Raw genomic sequence first — 14,767 nt, 5'->3', positions numbered from 1 at the left:
GAGATGGGAAAAATGTCAGACCCAGGCATTTGAGGATGCAAAAAAGTGCCTCCAGTCTGACAAATTATTAGTGCATTTTGATGAGACAAAGCCGCTCTACTTGGCTTGTGATGCATCACCTTATGGGGTCGGATCGGTATTATCACACCGGTTTCCAGATGGCTCCGAAAGGCCAATCGGATACATGTCACAGTCACTGTCATCAGCAGAATGGGGATATTCACAGCTAGAGAAAGAGGCGCTGTCTATAATTTTTGGTCTTAAAAGATTCCACCAGTATCTGTTTGGAAAACACTGCACTGTTGCGACTGATCACAAACCACTACTAGGCCTTTTGGGAGAGAGTAAGGGCATCCCACAACTCGCGGCAGCCAGAATGCAAAGATGGGCATAAATTTTAGCCGCTTATGAGTACACCTTGGAGCAGTGGTGGCGGGAGGGAGGGGCTAGCAGGGGCTTAAGCCCCCTCTGAAAAAGGCTTAGCCCCCTCTAAGCCCCCCCTCCCAGTTATGTTTTTTTATTTTATTTATATATAAAATACATTACGAATTCCGTTATATTGGACATTTGTGTCTTTGTGAAGCTGTATATATATCTATTCATCATATCTATGGCTGTCACTATAGCCAATTGAAATGCTAGAAATGGTCACGTGGACTGGGAGAACCAATGGAATTTCTCTTTCACTTCCGCGTTTGGGATGCCGTCGTGCTTTGGAAAAACAAAACAAACGTCTTTGGATAACTTCTTTGCGGAAATACCATGAGCCAGAAGAGGAGCCTACGACCTATAAAGCTTCTTTTAATAAACAGGAGTCATACTTAACATTGGCTTTTGGAGGACCGAAACAATAATAACCAACCGGTGACTCTCGCGTGTTGACATGGTAACCCATAGCCCCTTTCGTGACTGTGATGCACGGAGTGAATCCACAGTCACTTGCTCCTCAATAGGAAACCAACCTAGATTTACCATGAAGGACTGGTTCTAACCGAACCGTTTGTTATACAAATATCACAGAGACATGTCAAAGGTACTCACAGCTGCACGAGGGTTTCAAACAGAGATACGGGATGGTTTGAAAGCTCGGCGTTGCTAATAAACATTTTAAATATATTTTATAAACTGCTCAAAACGGCATTGTTTCCGGCGTTGGGATTAGCAACGGCGAGCTTTCAAACCATCCCGTATCTCTGTTTGAAACCCTCGTGCAGCAGTGAGCACCTTTGACATGTCTCTGTGATATTTGTATAACGAACGGCTCGGCCAGAACCAGTCCTTCATGGTAAATCTAGGTTGGTTTCCTATTGAGGAGCAAGTGAATGTGGATTCACTCCGTGCATCACAGTCACGAAAGGGGCTACGGGTTACCATGTCAACACGCGAGAGTCACCGGTTGAGCATGGATTTTGGAGGACCGAAGCTAAAACAATAATAAGCCCAGCTGCCCAGGGCAGGGCTGCCTGTATTGTGGTGAGTGTTGTGTTTTAATAATAATAATACATTCAATGTATAATACACCCGCTGTTACAGCACACACACACACACACACACACACAGACACACACACTGGAATGTCGGGTCGCTGTGCCCATTTTAATGTCGGGTCGCTCTGTCCATTATAATTCATTAGCACCTGCTATAAACAATCCAGCCCCCCCAGAGCTCCTCCAATGCCAATTCTCTGGCGCCGCTACTGCCTTGGAGTATAAGGAGGGCTCAAAAAACGGGAATGTAGATGCACTGAGCAGACACCTACTGCCCATAAAGCCCAGAAATATACCACAGGAGGAAGTGGTGGTGCTGCTTATGGAGCATATGAATAGTACACCACTGCAAGTAAAACACATCTGGGACTGGACTCGTCTGGACCCTATCCTGTCCAGAGTCCACCAGTGGCCGACCCAGAAATACGGCCTTACACGAGACAACAACATGAACTGAGTGTGGAGGACAGGTGCATCCTGTGGGGAAGTAGAGTGATAATACCACCACAAGGAAGACAGACTATGATCAAGGAGCTTCATGAGGCTCATCCAGGGGTCTCAAGAATGAATACATTGGCCCGCAGTTATGTGTGGTGGCCAAACATGGATGCAGATTTAGAGTCAGCAGTGCGCAGATGTCATGCATGTCAGTTGAACCAAGCCGTCCCAGCAGCAGCACCTTTACACCCGTGGGAGTGGCCAGACCAACCTTGGATGAGGCTGCATGTGGATTTTTGTGGGCCAGTATATGGAAAGATGTTTTTAATAGTCATTGAGGCTCACCCAATGCAGTCTATTACTTCATCCATGACAGTGGAGAAATTGAGGAGCATTTTTGCCACCCATGGAATCCCAGCAGTCCTGGTTAGTGATAATGGACCAAGTCTGGTCAGTGCAGAGTTCAAACACTTCCTAAAAAAAAACGGCATAAAGCATGTGACAACAGCACCATACCATCAGTCCTCGAATGGCTGTGCTGGGTGTGCAGTGCGGGTGTTCAAAGAGGGCATCAAGAACATGGGGGAGGGTAGTGTGGAGACAAAGCTATCCAGGTTCTTGTTTAAGTACAGATCAACCCCTCAGACCACAACCAGAGCTACGCCAGCTGAGCTACTCATGAACCGGAGAATCAGAACTCAATTGGATCAAGTGCGTCCTTCACTAGCGAATAGTTGGACTAAATCAGGACAAACAAAAAGAGCATGACAAGCATGTCAGGGACAGGATGTTCACAGAGTCTGACTCAATCTATGTGAGAGGGTACTCAGGCCAGAAGTGGATTCCCGCAACACTCACCAAGAGGACCGGTCCAGTGTCTTGGAGGGTGACACAACAGGACGGCAAGCTGGTGAGACGTCATCAGGATCAGATGCGTCCATGTTATTGTAGCAGGGTGGATTATCCCTGCTTTATGAGAGTAGATGTACATCTGTCACCAGGTAGTGGGAATGCAGCAGATCTGAGTCCAGCTGAATCCCCGACTGTAGTGCAGTAGTATTAGAGTGGAGCTTTAGCAGAGGGAGTGGATGGGGCCTAGGATTTACTAACCTAGGGGTGGTGCGCTGGTCCTTCTTGCCCTCCAGGACGACTCGCAGTAATTCCCCACACACTTCTCCTAATACTACCCGCACCCTCCCACACCCGGTGGCAGTAGTGATAGATGATATACTTCCTCCCCAAAGCAGTACCTTTCCTTGCTGATGAGCAGAGACCTGTCCCAATGATGCTTAGGCAGGGGGTGGGGAAAGGGTTAAACAATAAAATGCATTACCCGGGCAGAAAGGGGTTAAGACAACAGACACAGTAACAGACACACACACAGTGCTCCCATTCAGTGTTCTTTACTGAAGAAAGTATCCCGTTCTTAACACAAGGCACAATGAGCAAAGCTCTTCCCGCTTACACGAGGCACAATGATTAAAGCTCTTCCCGCTTACGCAACACAATGAATAAATCTCTTTCCACACCGGTCAATACACAGTAATGGAACCCGTCCCATTAAGGGTTGAAATGCTAGGCACCTAGTGCTCTCACTCTACGGTAGGGAACCAAAGCTCTTCCCACACTAGTCAAGATACAGTAATGACACCCGTCCCTTTAAGGGTTGAAATACCTGTTCATGCACCCGTAGGTGGGGAGAGAGGGGAGAAAGAGGGAGAGGGGTACGGGGCTACTAAATGGGAATTTTATAAAAGAACACACGTTATCACACCACATTCAACCAAAAGACAGTGGGCCCACGTTGAAAACAAAAGTCCTAGCTATAGCCGGCTCCCCAAAATAATAAATGTCGGGGCGCCCCTAAACACTGTTACCAGCGTCAGTTCAACGTACTGCTTCTCTTTGCCCTTAAAGGGCCCGCGCCGCACAAAGAGAAAGTCTACCGATAAAGTTCCAGCACTCGGAGCGCTCACGGTAACAGGCTGGAGAGTACTTAACCAAAGCTTGGCCCGCTCCCACCACCGAACGTCCGTGTGGTGAGATGGCCGTCGAGAAGTCCCGTGGTACCAGGAGGCAGGGCTGGGTGGACGTTAGGCAGGTGACTGCTGGAGGTGCGTGCAGTGCCGCGACGTCCGTTGAGTGATCCACTGCTCGGCTGGAGAGGTGAAGCGACACGCGGACTAAACTGTGCCCTAGGCCTAACTGAAGCTAAGCTGTGGATCAAGCGACCCCCTGTCCTGGCGCCTATACTTTAGCTAAAACGCAACGTGTGCAATATCTAACATACTCTTCGGCAGTAGCTCGTCTGCTTCTTCGTTCACAATGTCTCCTTTAGCATTAACTGAAAGCTAAGCTATCGCGTATGCCATTAATAACCCGTTTCGTAACTGGGTTTATATCCTGCATGCTTGATGTCCGGAGCTCCTGCTCCACGCGACCTCTTCCGTCTCTGGAAAACGACGAAGAGGGTGCTCCGCTGTCAGCACCGCACCTCCAGTCCATCCTTCTTCACCTGATGTCCCCCCTTGCCCAACGTCTCACCAGCTCCCCCTGGCGACACTCCAGTGCATGCTCCACTGTTAAGTGTCAATGTTAGAATATGGAGGATCAAGAGGGGTCAGTGGGCACAGTAGAGTAAAAGGAATTAGGTTAGACACATTGAATTATTGTTAGACATATTCAGGTGTCTACATTATGATAAAAACACCACGGCAGCAAGTCTACCGGAGGAGAGCTTTTCACCACAAGAAGCAGTCAATCCAGGGTCAGAGACTCCTGCACCCGAGGCAGTCGTGCTGATGCCTCCGGAACCTCCTGCACCCGAGGCAGTCGTGCTGAGGCCTCCGGAACTGGGTCCAGAAATAGGACGTCGTTATCCAGGTAGAGTTAGGCAGGCACCCACTTATTTTAATGCAGGGGCAGAATAATCCCCTTGGGTGTCTGGAGGAGGGGCAGTCTACCCCCTACCTTGTAGCTGAGATTAAGTTTAAACAATTTATACAAATGTATTTTTCAAGACTATGGGGGAAGGGATTGTTATAATGTGGGCTACTTTTCATTCAGGCAGTCAGACCTTCACCTGCAGGATCCTATGAGGTTCCTAGGTAGTATAGTGAGTAACAGCTGTGTGTTGCATTGGACCTGTATTGCATTTGACAGCTTGAAATAAACATCACAAACGAGCATTCGGACTGGACCTTTACATTATTACATTTACAACTTGCACTTCACCCATTCACTCACACATTCACACACTGATGGTGCTATAGATAAAAAAAATTACATAGAGTAATACAAATTTTAAAAAACATACATCCACAGAGCTTTTATAAAGGTGAGGGATAAAAGTATTGCTTTTCCCCCAAAGATTTTTATACTTAAAATAATTTCCTACGTGAAATACACCTGATTGGATAAATTGCATGCTGGTGCTCTAGTGTGACATCTGGGCCTGGATGTAGCTAAAGACGATGTAGCTATATAGGAGAAAGCAAAGTCATGTTCTGCCAGAAATTAAGAGACCTCCCACAGCTGGCTCCATCACATGCAGAGAGTTCATAATAGACTTCACTGAACAACTAGAGAACCACATGTTCTTAGTCGTAGTCGATGCAATTGGCTGTCATGAAGAGCACCTCCTCAGAGAGAACCATTGAAGAGGTCTATCTCTAGCCATTCTGGTCGACAACAGCTTGTTCAGCGTGATAACGGTCCACAACTAGTGTCTGAAGAGATCAAGACATTCATGGAAGAGAACAGTAAATCTGTGTCTGTGCCATATCACCCAGCTACCAATGGGCTTGTCGAAATATTTGTACAGACCATGAAGAAAGCTCTCAAATCCTCTCAAGGTACACAGTTCTTCAACAGGCGCCTCAGTGCTTTCCTGTTGTCATACCGAAACATACCTTGTGCTACGACAATGGTGTCTCCTGCCTCGGCTCTGCTCAAGAGACGACTCTGCACTCGACTCTGTCTCCTAAGACCTCAAAAGACAAAGTGCATCGGGAACAGAGAGCTCAAGTGGAAGAGATCAATGAAAGCAAAGTTTAGGAGCTTCACAGCTGGAAAAAGGGTTCTCACCCGGAGCTATGCCAAAAGTGTAAGGTCACGTGCAGGCCTGCAACAGGTCATGTGTCATGCACAGTAGAAATATTATACCAGCTAGTAAACCTCAGGCTCACTGTACTGATCCACTTCACACAATAACAGTGACCATGATGATAGGGCTTGCCCTGTAAATAACACACATAGCAGAAGCATTATGTTCAACTCACCGGTGATGCTATTAGTCACGTCAGTTCCTCACAGATCACTGTGCTGCCCACAGATAATTCTCTTACTCACACGAGCGAGCTTCAGTTATTTAAAGGAACACGCTAACATTATTGGAAATGCGCCTATCGTCTTCTCCAGAGTTAGACAAGAAGATAGATACCAATTTCCGGAATTAATGGAAACAGATACAAAAGGCTTCTATCAATCAACATCATAATTGATAAGTAAGAAATAAGGCTCTGGTTCCAAAAATCCCTATTATCCCTTTAAAGGTGTCTGATCAGTTAACCCTAACCCTGCCAAGCATGAGTCAAGTATGAAACAATTACGTTTAACTCTGCCTCTGATTTTTCCTCTGATCTCTCCTCTGATATCTCCTCTGATCTCTCCTCTGATCTCTCCTCAGATCTCTCCTCAGATCTCTCCTATGATCTCTAATCTGATCTCTCCTCTGATCACTCATCTGATATCTCACCTGATCTCTCCTCTGATCTCTAATCTGATCTCTCCTCTGATCTCTCCTCAGATCTCTGCCTATGATCTCTCTGATTCCTCCTCTGATTCCTCCTCTGATTTCTCCTCTGATCTCTCCTCTGATCCAGCTGTTTAGACACATGGTGCAACGGGAGTTCACGGAGGAGGAGACCAGACCGCTGTCCAGGAAGTTTACAGAATGGGTGTACGGGCCGATCCACTCCTCCCTCTACGACATGAGCTCTCTAGACACCAACGAGGACAACTCTGTGTTGGAGATAATCGTGTTTGGTAGTGAGATTCCGGTATGAAGAAAACGTTTTTTAGATGCATAGGACCTCTATGACCAGCAATCTCACCGTCGCTCTCCCCCCTAGTGGTGGTTTACAGGCATATGTACTTTGTGTTAAACAAGTTTGTTATGGGCGCTTTCACACCTAAATTGGTGTGAAATTGTCACTTTTTTTGGTTTTTATTGGTTTGTTTATGTAATCTAGTGCTCACTACTTTGGTTTGCACAAATGTTATGAAATACTATACCCCCCTCCACTCCCCTACATCTTCTGGCCGCCTCAGACTCACTCCTATCCGAGCTCCGGGGGGGGTCATCAAAGAGAAGCCGGCTAGGTTTGGTTATCGTTTAAATAGTGCAACTTGTCACTACAATGGAAGACTATTTAGATTACATGTAGGTTTAAAATAGCACAGCTCCTAGAATGGAACCAACACCCTGAGTGATGGAAATAAGACAAGTTTTACTATAGAAATAAGTTTTACTATAATGGAGGTTTCAAGTGTTTATAATATGGTGGTTTGTCTTTGGATCTCAGAATCGTCACGACATGCTCCAGATCGAGCCTCTACACAGGCTTCTGGAGGAGAAGTGGGACAGGTTTGCTGGTAAGATATTCCTGGTGAATTTCCTGGTTTACCTGATATACTTGGGGATCTTCACCACGGTGTCAGTTAACAGAAAGGAGGGACAGGTAAGATGAAACCAGATGGTGTGGTAACTCAAGCAGTAGACCATACAGTATATGGACCAACAACAGGGGCCTGTCATCTCCTTAAATTACAGCCACCCTTTCCGGTTGAGGACAACCCAGTCGACCGCCTGCGATGTGTCGGAGAGTTCGTCAGTGTCGTCGGTGCTGCGTACTTCTTCATTAAAGCAGTAAGAATGTACCCCCAATCTCAACCTCTCTCTCTTCCTCTCTCTCTTCCTCTACTGCCTTCACCACCTACAACCATTGTACCCTGTAATCATGTAGTCTACCCATATAACACTGTATGATAGCCATGTACAATAACACTGTACTGCATATACTGTATCAAACCTTTATTTATTCTCAAAAAGACAATTGAGGTCACCCTCATTGTCAATGTCATCGAGACCTTACAGACATTTCAATGCATACATTTTTACAATATAATAATAATAAATATATCTATATAGCACTTTTCACACATGGACCGCAGTCCAGAGTGCCCCACAGCAATTAGTATCAAATTAACATAGGCATAAAATCAGCACACAATTGACAGAATAATAAACAATGCATAAATTGCAGACATAAGAATAAGTATAAAAGACAATAAAAGTAGTGCAATGTAAACGTGCAGACATAAGAACAGGCATAAAATAAGTACAATAGTACAATGTTGCTCGAAGGCATGTGAACCCCCCGGAACAGTCAGTCCCCCAAACACCCCACACACCAATCCCTACCACATCCCCATCCAAGACACCCCCCCCGATAAAGCATGTCATGACCGAGGGAAACCCAAACAGCCAGCGGATTATATATATCTGTATGAATATATCAGCATATATTCCTGTTTACATACCTGAGTGTATACATATCCACTCTGTGCACTGTACATACTTTATATCTGTATATATCCCATACCTACTCTTATTAGTTATACCACTGGTTAGTAGTGTATTTATACTTGTATCACTGTACATAATATTAGTGTAATGTCTACATTAGATTAACATATTTACTCAGTGAATGAATGAATGAATGAATGAAAACTTTATTTAACAGATTGCAGAATGGGTACAATACAGTACGGCTCAATACATACAATTGTTAAGGGGATGCAGACCTGAGAAAGACGTTTGTCTTGTTTCCATCAGGGTCCCCCATTTTCAATTCATATAGACATTTATGACATACACAACATACATGACATTTATGGCATAGGGACATATAGGTATTTAGTACTGATACATTTGTGACATAGGCGGTATTCAAATATACCGTACTGTTACCCCTAGATCCTGACAGAGTATATACATATGATGGGGAGGGGACTGTACATTAGGAGGGGGTGGGTGGGTGGGAGGGAAATATACATACGGCGGGGAGGGAATATATACATGCGGTGGGGAGGAGACTGTCTATTAGGAGGTGGTGGGGGTTTTGGGCATTTACGGTGGCCAGTTTCGAATTGCAGCCTCCCGTAGGTGCTCTTTAAGGGCGGTTTTGAATGTGGGCAGGGATTCACATTCCTTTACAGCTTTGGGTAGGGCGTTCCACATTGTTGTGGCATAATTGCGAAACGTGTTTAGTCCCTTGTTTGAGCCGAATCTGGGTTTAACATGATTTGTTGAGCTTCCTCTGGTGTAGTGGTTGTGGTATTCACTGACCTTTGGGAAGTATTTTGACATGTACATGGGCACCCCGGTCGTATAGTGTATCTTGTAGACCAGGCCCATTGCAAGTTGCTGTACTCTGTCGTCTACTCTAAGCCATCCTAGGTTGGCAAAGTGGGCAGGGGTGAGGTGGGTTCTGGGGTTCAGGTCAAGTAGTAGTCTGACCAGTTTGTTTTGTGATGTTTGTAATTTTGTTTTAAGCGCCTTTGAGGTGCTTTGGTACCATGAGGTGCACGCATAGTCATAGTACCCTTGAATGAGTGCTCCTGCCAGAGTCTTCAGGGTATTCTTGTTTACCAGAGAGGAGATCCGGTACAAGAATCTAGTTCGTTGGTTGACTTTTTTTATTACATTGGATGCCATTTTGTCACAGGAAAGATTTGCCTCTAGGATGGAACCCAGGTAGGTAATTTCGTCTTTCCTTGTGACAATATTGTCACCCACTGTAACTGAGAAGCCGTCGGTCTTGCTGAGTTTGTTATTTGAACCAAAGAGAATGGACTCTGTTTTGCCCATGTGTAATGATAGTTTGTTATCAGCGAGCCATATGCAGATTTTGCCTAGTTCCGTGCTGAGGGTTTTTTCAACCTGCAATTTGTTCTTGTCAGAGACCAGCAGGGCTGAGTCGTCCGCAAACAGGAACAAGTTGCAGTCACAGGCTGACGACATGTCATTTGCATAAATTAGGAAGAGTAGCGGTCCTAGTATGCTTCCTTGTGGAACACCACAGCTCACTGTGAGGGGGGGGGATAGAGTACCGTTTACCTCTACCATCTGTTCTCTCCCCTCCAGGTAGGATTGCATCCAGCTCACTGATAGGCTATCAAAACCAATTGCTTTTAGCTTGTCCATTAGAATGGAGTGATTGACAGTGTCGAAGGCCTTTTGTAGGTCCAGCATGACCATGCCGCAGTATTTGCCAGCGTCCACCTCTTGTTTGATGTGGTCGTTCAAATAGAGGAGGCATGTGTCAGTGGAGTGGGACGTTCTGAAGTAGCCTTGTTATTATTCCATATAATCACTTGTTACACTGTATATTGTTATGCACTTTACTTTAGGGCTGGGCGATTAATAGAGTTTAAATTTAAATTACTGCATGCTGTCTTTTTGCCTTGTTTTGTAAATGCAGCACACCCTTCCTTCACAGCGGTGTGCACCGCCCATCCTTTCCCCTCAAGCTCAAGCGGTAGTTTCAGCTCGTGTTGAGAGGGAGGAGGGAGCCACTGCGCGTTTCTCCAGTCATTTTTAAATGTCTTTGGTAACTTGTAGAAGATGACAGAAAGGCAGCCTTTGGTCGAGAAGAAAGATAAAAACAAATTAAATTGTTGTCATATGATGTTCTCAAATCAATCAGTAATCGTGTTTAATAATTGTAATTTCAATATCAATCAAAATAATCATGATTATGATTTTTGCCATAATCGAGCAGCCCTACATCTTCCAGAAAATGGTGCTCTGACTATTATTAAAGTTGTAATTTCACTGTAATTTTGCGCTTCATTAATTTCCTCATTGAGCTGCCAGGTGAGATTACTTTGATGACCTCTCCCCAAAAGGTTTTGAAGTGCGTTCTCTGTGTATGCACAAGCATGAGTACAGCATGGGCTTTGTCATAACATGTTGTATTACCCCCTAAGCAATATAAGTGTTAATGTTAAATGTTAAAAAAAAATATATTCCTCATAGCGCGATCATCTCTAACAAAGTAACCAGATGTAAAAGCTCAGCCCTCCTCTCATTCTGTGTGTTTCATAGGAGTGTAAATCGTCCTTCTGTGTGTTTGGTAGGACTGGAGTGTAAATCCTCCTTGTGTGTGTTCAGTAGGAGTGTAAAAGCTCAGTCCTCCTTGTGTGTGTTCAGTAGGAGTGTAAAAGCTCAGTCCTCCTTGTGTGTGTTCAGTAGGAGTGTAAAAGCTCAGTCCTCCTTGTGTGTGTTCAGTAGGAGTGTAAAAGCTCAGTCCTCCTTCTTGTGTGTTCAGTAGGAGTGTAAAAGCTCAGTCCTCCTTCGTGTGTGTTCAGTATGAGTGTAAAACCTCCTTCTGTGGTGTTCAGTGTAAACCAGTGTAAACCTACGACTAGCGTTGTCTGTCCTCTTTCACTGTGTAGTCACTTTGTAAAGCTGGAAGATGGAGCATGTACAGTAGTTTAAGTTATTTATCTTGCTTCATGATATACTGTACATAAAGTTGGCTGTAAGCTCACTTTACTCTGTAGTAAAGCAACTGGGATTCCCCTTTGAATGTTGTATTCTTTATATCCACAGAGCATTGAATGTTGTTCTTTATATCCACAGATAATTGATTTCAAGAGAAAACCTCCAAATCCCAAGGCTGTGTACCTGGATGGATTCTGTGACATTCTATTGTAAGTATATCTGAGAGTATACGCATAGATTCAGTTGTGTAGCTGAGGGTATACTGTCTCACATTGTACATATGTCTATACTGAACACTGTGACCTCATTTTCTACTTCTAAATTACATGCTATACTATGTTATTTGATACTATCTTGTCTAGCACAGTCTCTGGAGCGTAACAGTAAGAAGCATTTTGTATGAAAGTATTCTGTACTTCTGTATGACAACTATTAAAGAAACTTGAAACTTGAAACATACAGTATATTCCAGTAGTGTAGCTGAGGCCTGAGGGTATACTCATAGATTCAGTTGGGTAGCTGAGGGTATACTCATACAGTATATTCCAGTGGTGTAGCTGAGGGTATACTCATATATTCAGTTGTGTAGCTGAGGGTATACTTATATATTCAGTTGTGTAGCTGAGAGTATACTAAACATCAACTCGCTAGACATCTTCAAAAGACAGCTGAAAACCTATTTCTTTGCTCAGGGACATCCTGACACAAATTGTACTTTACCTGCACTTGTCTTACCCTGCCTACTTGTATACACTTCCTATCAAATTCATGTGTCGGTTCTATGCTAATTTTATCTCACTGCCTCCTATGCACTGTAATTTTAAGAGCGCTGCTCTGTTGTAATTCAAAACTGAACTTTGTAAAGAAACTCAAAGTTGAGAGTGATGCGTTGCTCTGTTGTTAAGTTGTGAGCGACGCACTGCTCTGTTGTTCTATAAGGTAATTTAGAACTGTACTTTGTAAAGTGATGCACTGCTCTGTTGTATGTTAGTTAGAACTTTGTAAAGAAACTCAAAGAGCGATGCACTGCTCTGTTATATTTTTATTGAACTATTTTATCACACTTTTTACTTTTTACTGATGCACTGCTCTGTTGTATGTTAAATACCCTGTTGTATGAACTATTTTATGTCCGTTCTATTTTATTATTTTTAGCCTATTTCTAAACTGAATCAAACCGCACTTTTTTTACTCTGTCTATTCTATTTTTTATTATTTGTATTACTGAATGAAACTGTAAACAGAGAGGCCTATTGGGATGCTATATCCTAATGTGAAACACTGTGATTTACCTTACCTTACTACCTCTCTATCTTTTTTATGCTCGCTTATGCCTGTATTTTTTTACTGTTGTGAAGCACTTTGAACTGCAACTTCTGTATGAAAAGTGCTATACAAATAAAGTTATTATTATTATTATACTCATATATTCAGTTGTGTAGCTGAGAGTATACTCATATATTCAGCTGTGTAGCTGAGAGTATACTCATATATTCAGTTGTGTAGCTGAGAGTATACTCATATATTCCAGGTGGGTTAGGGTTATAGGGTTATGGGTGGGTGAATGGTTGATTGTAAGATTATATTTATTGCACTTGTATTGCTTATCTTTCTATTACTGTAGTTGAGCATGTCAGGCATGTCTAACTACAGCCTGTAATAATAACGTTCCACGTCTCCCTGAATGGAGTAGGCTACTGGTTACTTTTCAAATTCTTAAAAACCCCCCGCAGATTCTCAATAGCTGCAACCATTCATACACACACACACAGCCATGCCCCCTTGTGTGTGTGCGTGTGTGTGTGTGTGTGTGTGTGTCCTTGCTCCATGGTCAATCTTTCTACAAAGTTTGGTCATGTTACGTGAATCTGGGTAGAAGCTTTTGTTCTAGGCCACTCCTCCTTTTTGCCAACAGTTAAGCAGTTTTGGGTCATGACTAACCTCGTTCCCAGTTTTATCTCCGTGAGTGTGAGGTTTTGTCCGCTGCTCACCAACTTTCTCTGTCTTCTTTAAGCCTACTGTTAGGAATTCCCTACTCACTCTCTCTAGCCCCCACCCTCTCGTTCTTTACTCTCAGTGGCCACACCTGTTCGATTATCAATTACCTCTCGCACCTGTGGTGGCAGGCTAATTAGTTCCCCTGTGGGCTTTAAATACCAGGGCGCTTCCCCTCGTTTCGGCGTGGGGTCGTGTTGTAATCATGCCGTTTCCTATTCTCAAACATCTAGACTCTTTCGGGAGATCCTCTGTTCTGCCTATGCTGTATTGATTCTCCGGCGTAGAGATGTTTGCTCCAGCCTTCGTCTGCTGTCGCCGTTGCCTGAGAGTGGAGACTGGGCTGCGCTCCCTAGACTTCCACGGGAGGCATCCCAGTGATCCACTTCGGACCCCCGCGCAGCTGTTCGTCCTGACGCACATCCAGACCAGCGCAGACGCGCATCTCCTAGACCTTCGAGCTTGGCACGCTCTCCCGACCAGCGCGCAGACGCGCATCTCCTAGACCTTCGAGCTTGGCACGCTCTCCCGACCAGCGCGCAGACGCGCATCTCCTAGACCTTCGAGCTTGGCACGCTCTCCCGACCAGCGCGCAGACGCGCATCTCCTAGACCTTCGAGCTTGGCACGCTCTCCCGACCAGCGCGCAGACGCGCATCTCCTAGACCTTCGAGCTTGGCACGCTCTCCCGACCAGCGCGCAGACGCGCATCTCCTAGACCTTCGAGCTTGGCACGCTCTCCCGACCAGCGCGTAGACGCGCATCTCCTAGACCTTCGAGCTTGGCACGCTCTCCAGACCAGCGCGCAGGAGCGCATCTTCCAGACCTTCGTGCTTGGCACACTCTTCCACGCAGACGCACCCCGATGCGTCTCTCGGTTCCGACGTGCACACCAAGGTGTGGCACGCCACTCTGTTCCTCGGCTCCGACAGCGGCTACCCGGTTGACGACACCCTCGCCACCGCCGCTGTTCCAGCACTCTGTTCCTCGGCTCCGACAGTCGGCTACCGGTGACGACACCCTCGCCACCGCCGCTGTTCCAGCACTCTGTCCTCGGCTCGGACAGCCGGCTACCCGGTGGCGACACCCTCGCCACCGCCGCCTGTTCCAGCACCACTCTGTTCTCGGCTCGGACAGCCAGCTACCCGGTGGCGACACCCTCGCCGCCGCTGCTGTTCCTGCACCATTACGCATACGTCTGGGTGAGTTTTGACTGTCTAGATCATCTCCGTTTTCGTGTGTTTCTAACACTGAAGAATTACCACCTTTTTAATCTG

General features: G+C 45.3%; 1 protein-coding gene across 2 annotated transcripts in view; it reads left to right on the top strand.

The window, feature by feature from the left end:
- Positions 1-14,767, top strand: part of LOC311226946 (transient receptor potential cation channel subfamily V member 1-like) — a 90,966-nt gene that overhangs the window by 54,475 nt on the left and 21,724 nt on the right. For both annotated transcript variants that reach the window (XM_084312411.1, XM_084312412.1), the window contains 4 exons: positions 6,809-6,985; positions 7,511-7,666; positions 7,759-7,854; positions 11,635-11,705. In XM_084312411.1, the coding sequence (XP_084168537.1) occupies positions 6,809-6,985; positions 7,511-7,666; positions 7,759-7,854; positions 11,635-11,705 (500 nt within the window). The remainder of the gene's footprint in view (positions 1-6,808; positions 6,986-7,510; positions 7,667-7,758; positions 7,855-11,634; positions 11,706-14,767) is intronic.

This window comes from Notolepis coatsorum (genome assembly GCF_963971535.1).
Source record: "Notolepis coatsorum genome assembly, chromosome: 1".
Lineage (NCBI taxonomy): Eukaryota > Metazoa > Chordata > Actinopteri > Aulopiformes > Paralepididae > Notolepis > Notolepis coatsorum.
Note: the sequence above shows the minus strand (reverse complement) of the source record. Positions and strands in the feature narration are given on the sequence as shown.